Genomic DNA, 21,327 nt, shown 5'->3' with positions numbered 1-21,327 from the left:
TTATCTATTACATTCAAAATCTTTTAAAAACAAAAATGAACATAATATACATTTATGTATGATCCTATTGCTAATCCAGTTAACTATTTAACAATCCAAAAGTCCAAAATAGCGATAATACTTTTAAGGCCTTGTATGTGAACAGGCTAGGGTCTACCCCTTTTACCTGGCCTTACTCTCATCCTTTCAATATGTCTTTGGAATCTGTGGTCAGGACTTCATTATGCCTCATGAGCTGCAGGATGGAAAGGTTTTAATGGATTTGGAACATCAAAAGTCTCTTCAGGAGGAATAGGTCATTTATGAAGTGCATGTGAGATTTGTGTGCCAAGGTGGGGTGCGTCTTTCCTCTCCAGTTTGATATGCTAGTATTTATTTTTAAATGCTTCCTTACCTCTGGCTGATGCTTCCTGGCTGATCCTAGATGAGGGATGAGCATAACCTTCACCATTCCCCCATGCTCAGATATGGGAACACTCTGGGTTTGCCAGACCCTTCCCATGGAGGCACTGGCACAGTCCAGGCTCAGGCAGGGGAGGAAACAAGCACTTGGACCTGAAATAGGAGCTGTAACCTGCCCAGCCCAGCTCTGGCCAAGGTGAGCCCAAGCCAGCCCTGAGACTGGTGCTGTGAGCTCAGGGAACAGCCTAAAGCCTTTTACTAGAAATGGCAAAAAAAAAAATAGAATTTATTGCGTTACAATTTTTGCCACAGAAAAAAATGTTATTTGGTTTTGGGTTCTGGAGGTTTTTGGTTTTTTTTGGTTTTTTTTTTTTTTTCTCATCTGTTTTTATATCAAATATTTGCAAAGTCACATCTTACACTCTTGTAAAAAGTCCTATTAGAAAAAAACATTCATCAGCATGATAGTTTGTATTTAAATATATTTTAATGATGAGTTTCCTGGAATAGATGAACACATACTACTAAGCTGTTTTTCACATGGACCTAATTCAGTAAATTAACTGGTGGTCTGTTAGCCACACTCCACATTAGTGAAAGAACAACATTCCTTGAATTTAATTGCATCCCACTTTGCTAAAGCATTAGCATCTCTTTTTCTTAAAAGTTCTAAGTGCATTGTGTACTCATACATATATATATGGTAAAAGCTTTTTTCTTACCATTTTTTTGCATGCTGTTGAATGTCACGAATCTAAAAGTGTGATTTACTGTGTAGAGAGATCTCTGCTTTTATGTCAATGCATAATATTTATTTTTAATGCTAATGCATCCTCTCTGAAAACATTACCAGTCCATAATGACATCTTTCTTTTGGTTTAAAGCTGGGCATGCTTGCATGAGCTTAGAGGAAAAAGCTTTAGTATTCTTTTTTTCATTATTGTTGTTTTGTATTAAAAGGATAGAATATGAAATGCACAAAATGCTTTATAAAACTTTTAGGTAGTGCATTCATAAATTAAGCTGTAAAAGGTGTGACTTTTCTCATTGTGACCAAAATTATTACAGGAATATGAGATCCAACTGAATGAACTCGCATAGAATGAAAAAGAAAAGCTGTATGTTTTTTCTATACGCTTCTGACTGATCATTGGATGTTTGGGTTTTGTTTTTAAACACCAAGCAGTGCTAAACTGAAATTTCAAAAATGTGCTAAATAATTCCTTATAGTCAGATGTGAAGGATATGCAAGTAATAATGGACTTCAAATTCTTTCTTTCTTTCTCTTTCTTTCTTTTTCTTTCTTTCTTTCTTTCTTTCTTTCTTTCTTTCTTCCTTTCTTTCTTTCTTCCTTTCTTCCTTCCTTCCTTCCTTCCTTCCTTCCTTCCTTCCTTCCTTCCTTCCTTCCTTCCTTCCTTCCTTCCTTCCTTCCTTCCTTCCTTCCTTCCTTCCTTCCTTCCTTCCTTCCTTCCTTCCTTCCTTCCTTCCTTCCTTCCTTCCTTCCTTCCTTCCTTCCTTCCTTCCTTCCTGCCTTCCTTCCTTCCTTCCTTCCTTCCTTCCTTCCTTCCTTCCTTCCTTCCTTCCTTCCTTCCTTCCTTCCTTCCTTCCTTCCTTCCTTCTTTCTTCCTTTCTTTCTTTCTTTCTTTCTTTCTTTCTTTCTTTCTTTCTTTCTTTCTTTCTTTCTTTCTTTCTTTCTTTCTTTCTTTCTTTCTTTCTTTCTTTCTTTCTTTCTTTCTTTCTTTCTTTCTTTCTTTCTCTTTCTTTCTCTGCTGTGATTTGAAGCTCATGGCAGTTTATATTCATTTGGAAGAGGAATTCCATTGAATTGTGACAAACTGTGATACTTCTGTAGACCATACAAAGACTATGATGAGTTTAACAGACATTAGTTAATTTCTGTAATGTACCATATTAAGATAACAGAACTTAGACTGGATGGTTGACACATCTGAAAATGGATTAGAGTTGACATTTCATGTGGGCAGGCATCGTGTAAATGACAGAAAATTGAATGAGTTGGTCACTTAGCTTAAATATCTTTCTCCGCTTGCAAACTTTGTGTAGGTGTGTTTATTGTTTGTGTAAGTGTTTATGGTTGGCCAAGATTCCTATCATTGTAATCAACAAGAAAGGATAGGGGGTAGAAGTAAGAAAAGTAGACAGTGCTTTTCAGATCTTTCCTTTGGCTTAAGATCTAGCTCAGAATAATTAGCTTTCCTGGGTATTCCAAGATACATATCTGATCATTGGACTGTATGAGGAAATTCATTCTATTGTGGGTTAGATGTACAAAATGGATAAAGTGTTAAAATTATGGGGGATGAGACTTACTGTCAGGGAACCTCTTTCTTCAAAGTCACCTGATCTAAAAAATTTAATCTGGTGGCTCTGTTATTCCAGTGTGTAATACGTTAATGTTAAAATAAAAAAAAAATTTAATATATATTACAATTAATACAAGGTGTTTTCAACATCTCTACCCTAGAAAGAAATTGTTTATACCCTTGGATATAAACAGTTCTTTCTTCAAAATTCACATTTAAAGACTGAGAATTTGTGCTTAGAATTTGTAGAATTATGTATATATATAAATACTAGTTAGCTGTGAAAATTACTTGCCTGTTGTTTGTTACCTGTATTTTGTTAGTATTTTTCTGAAAACTAATTGAGTAAGGAAGTTCAAGAAAGAGGTAAGATTAGCTAAAGAAAAGTTTGGCTTTTTTTCAATAGGTTTATGCTAATAAACATCTAGATGCAGCATTAATAAAATTGTGAGACTCATGATTTAGAAACCAAAGCATCAGCAAATGTTCAATGAGAAACATCATTATGTTATCCCTGGTTCCACTGTTAAAAGTCACAATTTAGGGTGTTGTATTTTTATTAGTTACTAGTGTATATCCTTTACAAATATATTCAGCATGAAAATCTTGTCTATGCATAATGGGTGTAGTCTTTTTCTTTCATGTCTTTCATACTGAAGAGGAAAACTGGATACATTCTGAATATTCCTGATTCCTGGAAAACACAATGTTAGAAATCTACAGCACTTTTTACTCCTATTGTTCTACAGGAATACATAAAAAATAATTTTGTGACTTGCTGTACGTATCAGCCCAAACCAGCATAATGCAGTGACTCTCCACAATGCACTTCTTGCTTTACAAACTGTGTGAAGTCATGAGTAAATTTTCATATGATGAGTAATGATGCTGAGGAAATTCTAAAGAAAGATAATTGAAATTGTCAAGAGAGTTACCACACGGAAAAAAACAACCAACCAACCAACCCACCAAGAAACCCTGACAACAACAAAACAAAATCACTTTGAAATCATATGCCATTGATTTTCTTTGTATCAAACTATCAGGGTAAATAGAACTATATATATATATATATATATATATATATATATATATATATATATATATATATATATATATATATACAAGCAAGATCAGAGGTATGACATGTAGAAGGTACTTTGTCTTTTCTCTTCTAGAAATAAGAACTGTAAGTTTGTTTCTGCTCCCTTTTCATCAGAGTATTTAAGACTTTCATTTTAGAATTCTGTGGGGTGACTTCAAAGAAATGGATTTATAAGTTTCTAGCTAAGCATGTGCTTGTATCTTTGGTTTGATTACAGACAAAATTTCCAGCAATTTACCAGATTAAGATTTTGAAAAACAAGATATTAACATATAATCTTTATGAGAAAAGTAAATGAAAGCAAGAAATATCCTAATAATTGTGTTTGTGTGTGTGTGTGTTCTTTCTTTGCCAAACAATCTTTCTGTCTGTTCTGTATTAAATGCTTCTTAGGTGTTAGAAAATATTGTGGTCTGACTAAAATCTTCTGAAGATGAGGAATAAGAAGGAAAATTAGAGTGGGATGAAAGAGTGATAAAATTTCTGTGGTGAAAGTGAATATAGACAAGCTGTAGGCAGTATCAAAATAGTACTAATAACCAGCAGTGGGAAATGAGGTATTCTATATGAATAAAGTAATTTTCTTTTTACCTTAAAGTACTTTTTTCTCAGCTTTAGTAACAATAATGATTCTCTTCTGTGAATGAACACAGAACTTTTACAAGGACAGTCACATGGTTTTGTGAAGATGTCCTGCTGCTTCACTGCTCCACTATTGAACTCTGGGGACCTTTTTTAAGATACAACTGAGGAGATGTAAAGGATAACCTTAAGGATGTGTGCTCAACTATAGAAAATAAGTCCTTATGTCATTTACATATTTTTGTGAATTTAAAATAAAATAAAAAGTACAAAAAATTATTTAAAAATATTTATTGAATTTTTGACATTTTCCTCTCTGCTTTTTGGTGAATAGAGTATGTTATTCATATTTTTATTCTGGAAGTGTTTGCTTTTAAATCAGTTACAAAAAAGAGAGTTTCAGGAGACTGCAGCTATGTCAGAATAAGTAGATGATGTAAAAGAGCTAGCATTTCATTTTGGAACAGTTGTGGATCACAAAGGATGCTGCACTGTTCTCATAAATTTGTCTTTCCTTACTATCAGGAGGACTGGCTATATGAACTTGCTGTTCAAAATTGGAATTATAAAATAAATTTGTTTCAAAAGTCTATATAGGTAGTAAAATGGTGTCTTCTTAACCAGGTAGATGTGAACATTTCATATCCTGAGGAAAAAAAACCCAAACAACCAATCATGAGAGCTGTAGAGCTTTAGTCCCATCCACAAGACCTTTCATACTCCCTGTGAGGCATGCAAATAACACAGCAACCTTTTTTCTTTTTATCTCCCCTCTTAGGTTCTGTACCTGGTTATATTGCTTGGGTGCTACACACTGTGCTAACAGCTGAACAGTTCACATGGCTTCCAGCTAATCCTCGAGATCTTAGTGTTCACAAGCCCAAGTGAAAGTGAATGAAGATCTCCAAATTTGACTGGTGATTAAGTGCTAAGTATTTAATTATCAAGGGAATTATTATTTTTATGCTCCAGACTATCTAGTCTAATTTTGGAATGCTTCTCTGGCTGAATACATGCAAGTGACGTGGCACAAAATCTCTTCCCCTTCTAATATTATACCCAGGTAACAGCTCTTTTAAGTGCCGTGTTCAGAATGACAGGAAAAATATTTTCTCTCCAAAGTTTTCACTTAATTTATTATGTTAGTCTCTATGAACAATTTCATAAAATAGACAACCATACAAAGGTACCCATACAAATTCAATATCAAGCTAGGACTACACTAGGGAAAACCTTTTAAGATGGACCTTTTAACAGGGATTTCTTATAGGAGTGTGTCTTGTGATTTCATTCCCAGCCTTTCATTATGCTGATATTAATGAATTTGCAGTACTGTAAATTTTGATAGAACAACAGCTTCCCTAGAATAAAAGTAATAAAGCACATCCCTGGCTTCCATTCCAGGTACTTTTTCATTATTAGGTAGCAGAGTGGAAGCACGGAATCCTCAGAATCACAGGAGATGCTCAGTTCTATCAAAAGTCAAAACTGGAGAGCCTCAGAAAATGCTAATGCATTTCAGAGATTATTGTTTCTTGGCTATGCTTCCTGAACATGGTGACAGCTATAGTGCTGATGCTTCCCATTCTCAAAAGTCTGTCAAACCCAATTAAAAACTGAATTCTGGTAATCCTTGTCCTTTTCAGTGGCAGCTTGCTGAGGAGATATTTATCTTACTTTCTACTTGCTCCAAATAATCCTTCTGTGTTTACATTCTGTTCCTCTTCCCATATGTAGACATGGATGTACATGAACACATTTCCTAGAACAAAGAAGACTACCTGCTTGCACTGCCATATGTGCCAATATTTCACTCTGCTTACTTTTTAATGTAAAGTTAAAAAAATAAAACTTGTGATCATTTATTTTCCCTTGCTGTCCTCCTTCTAAAGATTACTTGTTTTTAAAATGTTTTCTGGCAATGCATTCATCTGTATGAGGATTTTTAAAATAAGATTTACGAGTCTATGTTATGATGTTATTTTCCAACTGTTATGATGTTCTTTTCTGAGTTTTCCAATTTCAGAAATTGGCTCCTCTACGGGGTAATTTGGAACACCACAGATAAACTCCTTCTCTGTATTGCCTTCTGGAGGAGACTGCAGAAGGAGAGTAGGAATCTTGGTCAATCATACTGAGCCTCAGATTAGTTACCTTTTTCAAAGGGATCATTGTCTTAATTTTGCTGGAATCAGTAGAATTTGGTAGTTTCATACTACATGGAAGAATTAAAACCTCATTAAGGAAATCTGTTGAGTTCCTTATACTTCAGTGGAATGTAAATTCCTAGGTGAAAACCATAATTTTATGTTTATTTTAACAAGATCTGCAAAACATAAGATCTTGAGAAAAGATTGTTACAGCATTCTTTGCTGTGACCATTAAGAATGCTTCTGAGTTCTTTGGCTTCTAGTACAAATCTAATGCATAGAATTACTTTTAAAATTACTAAATATTGCTTATATAGATTCACCAAAGGGAAAAATACCCAATACCTCCAATTTGGCTTTTTTTTTTTTTAATTATTGCTTTTGAGGAAGTTCTTGGAAAGAAAATACCTTGAGAGATAGAAAATACAAAGAAATTACTTTTAGCTCAAGAGGTTACTCTACCTTGAATAATTTGAAGCTGTGAAGGTGGTGGAAATAAAATGTATGCATATACACAAGAATTTCAAGTCTTTACTTGCAAAATGAGCTGCAACATGGAAGCTGAAGGAATATTTGAATGAGTAATGGCAGTTAGAAGTGTCTGAATTTTGTTATAAATTTAACACTAATGTTTATGGTGTGAAATGTTTCTACAGAGACATTTAATAGATCTAGTCCTTTGCCTGGAAATTCAGCACTTCAGTAGAAAACTCTTAATATACCAGAGTTAAGGTATTGCATAATTTGAGATAATATAACCAAGTTCAGTTTCAGAAAAAATGAGTATTCAGAGTGGAAACAGTAAGAATGTGGGACTAGATTCTCTCTGTTAATGTGGCTTGCCTACAATTCTGTGTTTTGTGGATAACGCAGAGAATGTTAACCGTGGTAACTCATGAGTATATGCATATTCCACACTTAGCTTATGCTTGTTATCAGCCTACATTTTAAGCACCCCACAAGAATTTTTCTTGAAATGTTAGAAAATGCAATCGAAATAGCTAATAGCAGAGCTAGAATGTAGATTTGTTTAAAACTGTTTATCACTTAGTAGCTTGTGAAGATGCTTTTTTATTAGTCTGTTATAAAAACTTAAGAAGATAGCCAAGATCTTATCAGGAAGGGAAAAAATGAGTTACAATTCATCCAGTACAGTTCTTCTTTCTATACCAATTTTACTTACACATATAAAGTTGGCAGGTAAAATCTGGAGTTTTATTCCAAACAAACTTTGGGATACCATAATTTACTTGCTAATGATTGCAGCTAAGTTGGGAAAGAAATTATCTGGAAAATAGAAAAAGTCACTGGCAAACAATTTGTAAAATGGTGTGGTGTTCTTGGTGAATGTTATGCCCCAGTCTTCTTGCTAGTTTTAGGGGAAGGTTGGTTGATTTATTCTGGGCTGTGCACAGAAGAAACAATAAAATTCTCAAGAGGTTCAAAACCACACTTCTTTAGAACATCATGCTAGCTTAGGCACTTGGCAAGTTTTAAAACAACACCCAGACAAAATAAGGCATTTCACAAAATTTAAGTTACCAAATTTATACTTTGCCAAGTTTAACTTATCCAAAGACCAATGCACTTACTAAGACATTGTAACTTTTTAGCCTTGCTTACAATATGTTTGAGATGAAAGTAAGAGAAGAAAGAGAGAGGAAAAGGATACATAAACGTAGTCACCAACCATGATCTAGCAATGAGATTTAACAGTTGCACTTTTAATGCCTGTTTGTCAAAGTGATTGTTGCAATCTTGATCCATCAGGGGTGGGAAAAGCCCATGAAACATAGAGTTCAATAGCTAGAGATCTAGATCTGGTTCCCAGAGAGAATATTTAAATTACATCTGAGAAATGCTCCCTTAAGAAGCCTTTTGATGTCCACTGTTAAGCAGATATAAAAGTCTAAGGTGAATGAGAGGAATTCCATTTATCACTAATGCCAAAAGTCTATCACGGTGCAGCCTATTTCATATATGTATGATTTTATTTGATTGCATGCCAAGATGTGCGAAAGAATTACTTTCTATGGGCAAAGGTAGGAATTACTTTTAAATTTAAGTTGAAAAATAGTTCAAATCTTTAAGGATTTTTTTTCTATTTTGTCAAGAAGTTTATGTTATTTTAAATTATGGCCAGAGAAACTTGGTCATTGAAAATTGGCACCACTAACCATTCCCATGGCTATGGAATTTTCTGTATTGTTTCCTGTGCACAGATTGGGTATTGGCAGAAATAGTAAGAAAAAAATCATGTTTAAATGTCTAATTTGTAGGCAATACCTATTGCACTATCACAGCTTAACGTTGGTATGTGACAAAATATGAGGTTAATTTAAACTTTTTTTTACAAGGGCAAGCTCAAACAATGAGGGTCTATCTGGTCTGGTTGAGCTGGAGTTCATTTTCCCCCTGCAGCCCTCACAGCACTGTGCTTGCCCTGGTAGCTGGAAAGGAGCTGATAACCCTCCAGTGTTTTGGCTGCTGCTGGGCAGGGCTGGCACAGCACCATCTCCCCTTCCTCTCCCTTCCCATCAGGGGGCTGGCAGAGGGCAATAACCTGAGACACAAGCAGGCCAGCTGTCCCAAATTAACCTAAGGGCTATTCCATGTCAGCTCAGGTAGGAAAGGTAAGGGAGGGAGGGGATAATTGTTATTTTATGTTTGCCTTTTGGAGTAACTGTGCCATGTGCTGAAGACCTGCTTCTCAGGAAGTGGATAAACTTCACTCACTTATGGAAAGTAGAGGTTCAACTTTTTTTTCCTTTTGTTTATGCATGTGCGAGCTTTTGTGGGTTTTTGCTTCTTATACGTTTTCTGGATTTTTTTGCTTATCTCAACCTACAAGTTGTTTTCCATCTTATTTTTTTCCCCCCTGTCCTGCTGAGAAGGAGGAGTAATAGAGTGTCTTGGTGGGTACCTCCATCCAGCCAGGGTCAACCCACTAGAGAGAGCAAATATAAAACCTTGAAAAAACTTCACTCTAATCAAGGTTTAGCAGAAACTATAAGTGAGAAGATTAAATAAGCAGATGAACCACTTTTGCAACATTTTCTTTTACTTTGTAAGGGATATTACAGTAAGGAGTGAATTTAGGTTAAGCAGTAAATGGCAATCTGAACACAGGAGGAAAGGAGAAAATGTGAGGGCATAATCCTTTGCTTATTCTCAGCAACAAAGGTCAATATAACTAATTGTCTTTTCACAATCAGAAAGATATCTTCAGTTTACATTGATAAGTTTTAAAAGTATGAGTGTGAATTCATTAGCTCTTTTAAGACACCTAACTTTCTCATTCACAAGTCCTGAAAAAAGACTGACTATAAAGATGGATATTGATATAAAGTGAGAAAATGCCATGATAAACATGGGAGAAAACAGCTGCAGATTCTATGTCATGTAACTAGACCTGACTCTCAGGTTAAATTAAGTATTATCAAATATTCTGTTGTGGATTAGTCTCTAGACCTCAGGAAAACACTTGCCAAATGTCCTTGAGACAATCTTTGTTCAATTAGACCAACTGATTGGCTTTTCAAAAAGATCAGCATTGAAAGTGGGTCTCAGGAAGTCCTCTAGCTCTTCTACTGTGTTATTTCTCACATGATTTTTATGACAGCGCTTACAGCAAATACGTCACATGAGAAACCTTTATGAAAGGTTCTGGCACAGAGTACATTTGGAGACAAGAGTGTTTAGGGCCTCTGAGAAAAATATTACTGCTTGGAAATAAACCCTTTAGCACAAGAATAGAGCTCTTGCCTAGGCTAACAACACTCTGGGGGGTCTCTTCTACTCCTTTACGTTCTATACTTAAAATATCCCTGGAGAAATTACACAAATTAAATTCTGTGGAGCAATACTTTTAATTTTTCAAAAAATAGCAATAAAAACCTCTCTGGACCTTCTGACTTGAGGGCTAAAAATCTGAAGTAAGCTTTGTTACCAAGTAAACTGCATTAAGACTAAATATTGAAACTTCTACTTACAGGTCAGCATAAAGTTCATGCTGATTTTGGCACTGCAGCATAGGGTGCCTTGCTCCCACATTACATTTTGAATTTGTAGTTATTTGTATTTGTCATTACATTTAATGATAAAAGAGAATTCATAAGTTTGGAAATAAATAAAGCAAGACATGATATTAAAACTACTGGTTTAGGAATGTAGATCACTTAGTTTTATTTCTTTTATTGTTCTGGAAAGCAGCTCTGAAGAGAAAAACCTGGGGTTCCTGGTGTATGACAAGCTGCTCATGAGCCAGCATTGTGTCCTGGTGTCCAGGAATGCCATTGGGATGCATTAGGAAGAGCACTCCCAGCAGCTCAAGGGATGAGATCCTGCCTTTCTACTCAGCATTAGTAAAGCTGCACCTGGAGTGCTGTGTCCAGTTCTGGGCTCCTCAGGACAAGAGAGACATGGAGATCCAGGAGAAGGTCCAAGGGAAGACAACAAAGACTAGGGGAATGGAGCATCTCTCTTATGAGGAAAGGCTGAGAGAGTAGGGCCTGCTGAGCCCTGAGAGGAGATGACTGAGAGGGGAATTCACCAATGTCTGTATTTGAGGGGAGGGTGTCGAGGGCATGGAGCCAGGCTCCACTTATTTGTGCCAAGGACAGGAGACCACAGGGAGAAATGGAAATACAGGAAGTTCCAACTGAACATGAGGAAGAACTTTACTATGTGCTTGACTGAGCACTAGAACAGATTGCCCAGAGAGGTTGTGGGGTCCTCCTCACTAGAGATGTTCAAAAGCTGCCTGGACACAAACCTGAGTAACAAGCTCGAGGACAACCCTGCTTAAGCAGAGAGGTTAGAATGTATGACCCTCAGTGGTCTCTTCCAACCTCACCAGTTCTGTGATTCTGTGATTTTCATGTTCTCAAAAATGATGCATAGATAACTCATGAAGAATCATAGAATTAAAAAAGTCACTTATTTTGTCAGTTCCCTTGCTTTTAACCAAATTGGTAATAATTTCTCATAGGTCTGTGATTTTTATGAAGTGTTTTTGAGATAGAAAACTTGAAGGCATATTTGAAATTACTTTTCTCTAAAAAATATCACAATTTGTTGAAAACTGCAGATATTTCCAGAAAAATTATTTGGGTTGTTTTGGACAAGCAGTGGATCACAGGTAGAATTCTGAGCTGCAGCTTTTCACAAAAATAAAACAAATATCTGAAAGACAAGACCACTAATTTCTGTATTCTTACTGTTTTTTTTTCTTACTGCATATTAAAGAGCCTTTAGGGCTTTGAATGTTTGAAGGATTCTTGAGTCTGGAACTTCATGCATTTTCATTTATTTTTTTCTTAATAATCTACCATTTTGGAAATATTTTGCAATAAAGTTGAAGAAGTAAATGTGTTAGTATATAAATGATACAATAATATAATTGGCAATAATAATGTAATTATTATTGACAATAATATAATTTTCAATAAACAGTTATAGAAACAAGCAAATGCTTTAGCAATGGAGAAAGAAATAATGTGATTATTTCTATAAAAAGAGTAATTTGGGTTTTCTGCTTTTGAATCTTCTTTGGTTTGGTTGTTTAGGAGGTTTTTTGGGTGATTTTGTTGTTTTATTCACTCACTTTTTTTCTTCATTTGTTTGTTTTGTTTAATTGTTTGATTTCCACTATGTTTGCAGGTAATTGAGAAAAATCCTAATTCTGTAGTGATTTTTTTTTCTGTCTTCTTCATTCCCTACACAATCTGTAAACAAGAGAGAAAATAGAATTGAGGAAAAGCACAGTCACTGCTGATGCATGGTCTTGTCTACCATGTCTTTCCTGTTTTACTACTGCCTTCAATGAAAGGTGGGAACACACACTAAGTCCAAAGAGAGTTTCAATAGGAAAGTAATTATCCATCTATTTTAAAAAATGAACCAAGTCCAGCTATCCTACTGGCTTCATAATATTGTACTATGTTTTATGAGGCAGAAAGTGGTGCTTCTATTGGCAAGTTTTGCCTAAAGCTGAATTATTAGAAAAACCAGAGAAATAATATTTTTCTTCTAATATAATTAGCTAAAAAAGAGAAAGATGATTTAATTTTTAGGCTCAATTTAGTGCAGGATTTTGTATATCATTTTACTTTATTTAGTTCTTCTTTTACAGTCTGTGAAATGTAAATGTGAATGCAATATAATCTAAATCTAAAACTGTCTCTGAATATGAAAGTTCCAGTGGATTCTGTGAAAAAGTTATGCAAGCAAAGATTTTTATATTGATTGAATATGTCTGATTCTGAAAACTATGCATCCTTTTCTCTTTAACAACCCAGTATTAAGTTCTTTGTAACATGTGATAGAGTTTTCTCCTTACTAATGAATGGGTCTTTTTTATTTTCAGTTAACTTGACCTAATGTCTGTTCTGAAAGCTTTATCCTTTCATCCTTTTATCCTGATGCTGTAGCTTATTCCTCATTAAAAGTTAATAATGTTTTACAGCCTCTTTGCTCCCCTCTGTTTTGTCAAGGAAACCCCTTCTATTTTGGTACTGCTGAGGTTTAAATCACATATTATCATCTCTATTGATATTAATAAACCCAGCCTCCTGACAGCAGGGGTTAAATGACTCTGCTGATAACTGTGTTGAATACATAGTGAAGCTGAGAATTGGCATCAGAAAGTTGTTCTGAAATAACACCAGTGTATTCTCTGTTCAAATATTTTAATAGAAGAAATGAAAGAGTTTCATAAGGAAACCAGCAATACTGTATGTATATGAGATAAGCCCCATCTTATCTCATTCCAGGTGGTTGGCTTTTCAAACATGAAGGAATAAAGAGTGTTTTTTGTTGTCTGTAGTTTTACATTGAACTTTACTAATATGACATGGAGAAAGTGAGTAGGAAAACAGTGTGCATTTTCATTTAAGAGCAGTGGTGTCCAAACATCTTTAAGGGTGTTCATACATGCAGTATTATTATAAACTACAGCATTGCTTCACTTTGCATGAGTCAATTACTCAGTCTAAATAAAATCTGCTTAGCATTCATGTTGTACATGTTTTATTTTACATTCATAAGACAAATATGAATGAATCATAAAAATTAATTAAATTCATATCTAATCCATTCTTTAGATATGTTATGTGTTGTCTAATTTCATTTTTTATTACCCTGTATTTTAATTTGATCTATTTATGCATTTTAAGGTAAGTATCTATTTAAATAATCATTTTAAAAAACACATTTCAGCTCTATTTTATCACATTCTACTTTCTGCTTTGAGTTAATTTGTTTAACATTGATGACAGATTTTTTTCTCATGTATTATGTTTCCCCTGTGTATCATCTTGGGATTATTTTGCCTCCAGCTTACTGAAAACACTGTTAGGGAATTTCTATGTGGTTTCATATAAAAGACATATATAAAGTTTGCAGAAATGATGTCAGCTAAATATCTTTATTTAGGCTGAGGAAATAAGTAGTTGCATACAGGGAAAACATTTCAGTTTGTCCATACCGCATTCCATTTTAATTCAGAGTCAACATCTGAGGCAGTTATATTTGTTCAAAATTCACAATTGCACATAGCAAAAAACCAAAGAAAATCTTGCCTGCAAAAACAGAGGATAATAGGAAATTTTTGATATTTTATAAGTATGTTCACATTTTATTATTTACTGATTTTTAAATTGTTCAGGCTGTGAGTTTTCTAAATTATTTTATATGAATATTGATGCAACTGAATTTAAGTGTCAGCTGAACTGAGATTACATGGTGTCATAATTTAAATTACTGCAGGTACACATCATTCAAATTTTCCATGAGAAAGTATTTCAGATGATAAAAATTAAAATTAATTAAAGACTACAGTGTGTTAAAAAAGGTAAAAAATATTACCTTGAGTAAAAAAATGAATTTTAAAAAAACTTTTTTGAAATATTTAATCTGTCACATATGCTGCAGGAATGTGTGTCTATATGTCTAATAGTCTGTCTAATAAAGAATATGCTTTTTAAAAAAGTAATGCTAAACTAATCACATTTTAGAAAATATTTCGGTTACTGCTGTATTTTAGAAGATACAAAAAGAAATTCCTTTCCTCTAATATCCTTGTTGACCAATGCTATAAATTAGTTATAATCACCAAATATATAGATCTTATCTAGTAGTTCATCTGAGGGACACTGTAGTGCTGCCTGAAGTGTATTGGATTTTGTGTCAAATACATGCTCCACTAAACTGGGGTGATTTTGTGAATAAAGAAATACTGTTCAAAAAAAGTTCTGATTTTTTAAAGCATTTTCTGCCTTTATCTTTTCTGAAATACTTTAGGCTTCTTCCTGTGCATCCCTGGATATGTTCTGCATGCCCTTTTAGTAGACTGTGGTCCTTCATGGAAAGTCCTGCCCCAGTCAGGCATAGTGTGGGTGGATGAAGGGAGGGATTCCAGGAACTTTCTTGCCTCACACCTCTCCTACTCAGATACCTGGCCTCAAAGTACAGCCATGCACACTGTAAATACACCGATTTCCTCCCAAATTTGCCCTGTGGTTGCATTGAATTCCTGCCTATCTGTGGCCCTAGATGCTCCTCTTCTGACAAGGCATCCTTCACCTTTTTCTGTCTTTGTAAAACTCATTGGCAGGGCTGTATCAGGGCTGAGAGAACACAGATGGAAACATCCTGTGGCTGGATTATACATGGGCTTTAAAGGAGCACACTCAAGACATTAGGATTTGAAGGCATCTGTGCCATATCTGGAAGGAGGAACGGTGAGCCCTCGTTATGAAGGCCGGTGCTGGATGTACAACGCACACATCATGTGGGTATTTTGATCCTACCCATAATTGCCATTGTAATTTACAAATTACAATTTGTAAATTGTATTTACAAATATACAGATGTAATTGCATTATATACAAATTTAATGTTCTTTCTTTACTGTTGTCTACTTTGGTTCACTCTGCTTTTTGCTTGACAATCCCTGTAGCACATCCTGCTTGCAGTCTTGTACTACTTTTCATTTCTGAGCACACTTTATCCTCCTTAAATCCTTTCTTCTTTAGACTCCACGCCTTAAACCGTCCTTCCTGCTTGCAGATTTAAGGCCTGCATCGGCTTTCACTTGAATTGTGATGCGGATATTTGTCTCCTCTTACATTACAAGTGAATTTTGTTGTAGAGTTGCTGAGTTAATATATGTAAAGCACTTTTTGTGCTCTGTTCAATTTGCTTGAATCCTAAATGGGTACGGCATGCTGGTTTCAAAGATAGTGTGCATAGGAAACCTGATATTAACCTCCAGCCATCTTGCATTCTACAGCTTAAAAGACACAGGCACTAAGGCACTATGCATAATGAATGTGAAGGAGTGATCTACATGGCTGATAGCTTTAAAGGTGTTATACCTGAAACATGTGTGATGAAGTATATTATCAAAATTCTCCCAAATCACCCTTTAAAAGAAACAGACTAGTTTCCTATATAGTGATTCATTTTTTGTACTTCTCTCAATATTTTCTTTAAAATACTTGTGTCTGTTCATTCTCTCAATGATTTTGTGTTATGTAAAGAAGAGGTACACATATAGCTTACGCTGCACTGAAACTGGTTTGGGATTTGAAGTGAGTGGTGAGATATGCATAAACCTTCTGGTGCAGTGCAATACTTAAGGCATGGGTAATATTTATGTAAAATTTGAGTGAGGTTCTTCACCTCCTAGCTGAACCTTCAGGATAAAATTAAGTATTTAAGCTTACTGTATTGTTTATGAGGAGAAGCACTTCAGAATGGGAACAGGTTTTCCTGTTGCTATTTTTTTTAAAGCACTCAGGGGAAAAAGTTAGGTTTAGATGAATTTAAGGCACAAATCTATAAAGGGTCTATTCAGCTCATTATACATATTCAATGAAAATCTATAATACACTTCATACTCCAGTGGTCTGGCTAAGTACTAGTAAGAAAGGGTCTTTATGTATTTTATGAGCAGAACTGTTTTGCAAGAAGAATTAAGGAAGTCTCACATCAAAATACCTAATAATCCAGTGTTAGAACACTTAAGGCTGTCAGGCACTCAACTCATGTCTCTGCATCATTCTCATCACTTGCTTTCTTCTTCATGACATACTTCCTCTCACATAACAGGTGGAATTGAGGGCACCCTCAGCAAGTTTGCTGACAACATCGGGCTGTGTGGAACATCTAATGGGCTAGGGGGAAGGGATTGTATCCAGAGGGACTGTGATTGGTTTGGAATTTGTGCCTGTGCAAACCTCATGAAGTTCAACAAGGCCAAGTGGTGCAAGGTCCTACATGTAGGCCAGAGCAGTCCCAAGTCCCAAGACTGGGCAGAGAATGCATCAAGGGCTGCCCTGAGGAAAAGGATTTGGGGGTGTTGATTGATAAACAGCTTAACATAACCCAGAAATGTGCAATTGCAGCCCAGAAAGCCAAATGTATTCTGGGCTGCACCAAAAAAGTGTGGCCACCAGGTCAAGCAAGGTGATTTTTCCCCTCTACTCCACCCATGTAAGATTCTGTCTGGAGTACTGCATCCAGATCTGGGGCTCCTGATGCAAGAAGGACATGGACCTGTTGGAGTGAGCCCAAAGGAGGGCCAGAAAGATGGTCAGAGGGATGGAGTACCACTCCTATGAGGAGAGGCTGACAAAATTGGGTTGTTCAGCCTGAAAAAGGGAAGGCTCTAGAGGGAGAGCTTCCAGGGAGCCTACAAGAAAACTGAAGAGGGACTGTTCACAAGGGTATTTAGTCTCAGGATAAGGGAAATTGCTTGAAACTGAAAGAGAGTAGGTTTAGATAAGATATTAAGATGAAACTCTTTACTGTAAGAGTGGTGAGATACTGGAACAAGTTTCCCAGAGAAAAACAGAACTGTTATTGATGAAAGGCCCTTCTAGAAATCATCTAGTCCAGCCCCCCTGCCAAGGAAGGGGACAGATGGGTTTTGATCAGTTGACACGGGAATGTCAACTGATCATTGAATTTTAAATGTCTCCAGAGAGGGAGACAACATGACCTCCATGGGCAGCCTTCTCCAGTGCTCTGCTAACCTCAATGTAAATAAGTTCTTCCTTGCGTTGAGGTGGAAATTTCTGTATTTTAGTTTCTGCTCATTACTCCTTGTCCTGTCACTGGGCACCCCTGAAAGAGTCTGGCACCATCTTCCTGGCACTCAATTTTCAAATATTTGAAATATGAACACCCCTCCCAGGAAGTGTTCAAAGCCAGGTTTGTTGGGGCTTTGGGCCACCTCTTCTAGTGAAAGATGTCCCTTGCTATATCAGGGGGTTTGTAACTAAGTGGTCTTTAACCTCCCTTCCTACCCAAACCATTCAGTGATTCAGGTTGTCTTCTGCTCCACAGCTATACATCTATGCATCCGCTCTAACAATTTAACAGTACAGTTCTCTGGTAACAACTGCTCTTCCAGTTCTTTGGGTCAATGGAGGCTGTTTTCAGAGCTGTTAGGATTTCTTAAATTTCAAGTTCACTGCTAGGTAGTTTTGCTCTTAAAAAAGAATCTCACTGGCAAAGTAAAGGCACAGAATTAAGCAACAAGTATTTGGCTGAAAAGGCAATAATCAGACTAATAATCATATGTGTGTAATGATCATTGGCTAAAGATGCGGGATTCCTTTTAAAAATATTAGTAAGGATCCATCACTTCTCAGAAAGGAAAAGAGAAGAAAAGAGAAGCATATTATGTGTTTTCTTATGCATATTACTATTTCTTGACCTTGGTGATGCTAATGGAAAGGGGCAAGATGGTTACAAAATTTATTATTTCCTTCATCTTTGGTCCTCAGAGAATTATTTTCAGTAAAGGAATAGCCTTTTTTATTTGTAGTTTTTGGCATTTCTGTCATTCCTATTTGCAATATGTTAAAACTTAGCCACATATACATTTTGCACTATTGCAAATTGTAACATTTTTTGAAGGAAAAGTGTGCTTCATTATTAAATCCTTGAGGGCTGTCCTGTTTGTGTTCTCAGAATAAGATTTAGCTCTTCTTCAAAAAATGCCAAGGAAATTAGGCAATTTAAACAAATACATTTTAATTTGCATAGTTTCTGATTTCCCAGCAGTAGCTTCCCTCTGGAATGTTCATAGTTTTCATTTAATATTTGTGTCTGAATAGTAACAAAATAATTTCCCTTCCTTTTCCCTTTCCTTGTCTTGTCTCCTGCCGTTTCTTCTCTCTTTGAACCTAATGAAACATAATTTTCTGGTTTAAATGGGATCAGAACTTTTTTCCTACATTTGAATAGAATATGGAATGAAATACACAAAATAATGAAATGCACAAAGCATTTAGAATGCTGAAAGAAAATTTACTTAGTGCTCCATATATACCCATATTTCTGTGAATGGTTGCCCTATCCATTTCAGAAATAATAATTCATTTTAGTCCTGAGAGGACAGACAGAAAGTCAGAGATAACAGACCAGAAAAGATGTCATGGAGGTCATCTTTGTCTCATCTTTGGTGGCAGGAAAAAGTTTGTAAGCAAACTATGTTACAGCATCCTTAATCCCAATGTTCAGAAAAAAAAACCTGCTTCCTAAGCAGAAGTGTGGAAACCTCTGTCATCTATTTGTCAGTGGGTTGGAGAGCATTCCATTTTTTTCCAAAGGAAAACCATAAACATTATAAATATATAATAAATATATATTTATGAGACTCAATTTATACAAATCTATGATTTTTTTTTTATTTTTTATTATTTTTACTATTGTCTTGCTCTTTATTCTATGCCAGCTGCCATCTTTCCACTTAGGCATGTATTTTAAGATAAGGAACGATTTTTCCATGAATGACATATCTTTGGAATAAGTTAAACTAACAGGTAGAATTTCAGGAATGCTGTTAAATGTAAAAGATGCATCAAGCCTGCAAGTTTCTTCCCTGGAATAAGATAAAAATTGTCAGCATTCATGTAATTCTGGAGAATCACTGGCAGAATATCACCCCAGCCCAAGGATGTTGCATAACCCTCTTCCGAATAAACTTTTTTTTCCCAAAACTTTTTGCCTGACTTGTGATGATTTCACAATATTCTAAATATATGCAAATCTTTTACATAGTCATGAAACAGAGGGAGGATCCTTCCATCCATTAGATTTCAGACTGCAGTTGATGTCTGCTTCAGCTCCATCTTTATGCAAAGAAAGTTTTCTCCTCTTGTTGATCCATGAAGCAAATTTTACGTTTCAGAAAGGGAACAGCACAAAGACTCCCCACAAGAAAGAGGCCTGTTAACTGCAGAAGTCAGGGATTTTCTTTTTCTTGTCAAAGAGCTTTAAATCTGGTTGACTTTTTTAAAGTAAATGTGTACAGACTAGTGCAGTGAAAACCAGATAACTTCTAATACTGGAAGAAAAGAATGAGGGAAAACATTACCAGTCAAAGAGCTTTTCGCATGCTGAGGCATTAAAAGCACATTTTGTATCTTTAAAAATGAGTCAAGCTATTCTGTCAAGTTGCAAAAAAGAATAAGATGACTCAGATAAAAATGAATTTTAAAGCAAGCCAGATGCCATAATGTAGATGATTCAGAATATAGTACTTCCTCAATGTGTCTTCCAGTTATTAAATATTTTAATACATGTGGCTAAGTTTATTGAGTGTCTTTGAGTCCCTGTCAAACATGTTTTAGAAAAGAAATATAAAGTCTATCAAAGTACTCTCACATGCTCATAACAATAGACATTCTAAACATAAATATTAATACAAGATTATGAAACTGGATTTAATTTTAAAGTTAAAAAATGACCTTTCAATCAAATCTGTAAATCAGAGAAGTTTTCAGAAAACAAAAGCTATTGGCATTAATGAAACAGAAATATTACTCTTCAGTTAAATATTTCCCTAATGAATTGTGTCTTGTATACATTCCTGTTGTTCACACTCAAAAACACATTTAAAATACTTAATAAAGAAAATGAATATATTTTACAAAGTATGCTATGATTCTATCCTTAAGGTACAGATACTTTATCAGCATTGTTTTTACACATTTCCTTGGCTACATGGTCATTATTTCTGCTGCCTAGTGATACCTACAGCTTTAAATAACTAAAAGGCTCATGTTGTGTGGATTGTAAAAGCATCACAAGCATTTTGGATTAGATTATTGAAAGATAAGACATTCTTTCTTCATGACAATATGAACTTCTGTAAGGATTAACAAAAACTCTGCCATTTGCATTATATTTCAAATATTCAAGGTTTCTTCTTCTCTTAGAGGTCTTTGAAAAGATAAATTAGAAAACTAAATGTTACTTTCTTTTACTTGTCTGTCAAGCAGAACACAAGTGCTCCACTCTAAAAATTTAAACTCAAATTGTCTTATCTATTTTTCAATTGACAGCCCTATGCATTTTCTAAATGTTATATTAAATAAGTAATAATACCATATGTATTTAATTGTTTCATGTCATTTCTTAGGTAAAAACTTGCCATGCAAAGAAAAGCATGTATGATTTTCTGGTCCCTGTTCTAATAAAAAAATCTCTTTTTGAGCAGAATCTACGAAGAGACCTTATTTTTTACACTCCATTATGCAACAGCCTCAGTTTCAAGGGAACACTCTGCTCTTGTGATAATGATTTCTTAAACAACTCAACATGTTTACATGCTTAAAGGGAAATTACTTAAATATGCTATCTTTAGAAACACTGCATTTTGTTACTGGAAGATTGAAAAAAATTAATTCTGAATCAATAAAATGAAAAATGATAGATGTAAGTAATATCACTTCAAATTTTAATATGA

The 21,327-nt window shown here is 35.1% G+C and overlaps 1 protein-coding gene across 1 annotated transcript in view; it reads left to right on the top strand.

Annotated features, from left to right (window-relative positions):
- TAFA5 (TAFA chemokine like family member 5) overlaps nucleotides 1-6,364 on the top strand; it is a 505,501-nt gene extending 499,137 nt beyond the window's left edge. Inside the window, exon 5 of the mRNA XM_077179074.1 lies at nucleotides 5,192-6,364. Within this exon, the coding sequence (XP_077035189.1) occupies nucleotides 5,192-5,236 (45 nt within the window). The 3' untranslated portion in view covers nucleotides 5,237-6,364. The remainder of the gene's footprint in view (nucleotides 1-5,191) is intronic.
- Nucleotides 6,365-21,327: the final 14,963 nt, after the last annotated feature.

This window comes from Agelaius phoeniceus, chromosome 5 (genome assembly GCF_051311805.1).
Source record: "Agelaius phoeniceus isolate bAgePho1 chromosome 5, bAgePho1.hap1, whole genome shotgun sequence".
NCBI lineage: Eukaryota > Metazoa > Chordata > Aves > Passeriformes > Icteridae > Agelaius > Agelaius phoeniceus.
The sequence above is the reverse complement of the archived record's forward strand: the minus strand, read 5'-3'. Positions and strand labels throughout refer to the sequence as shown.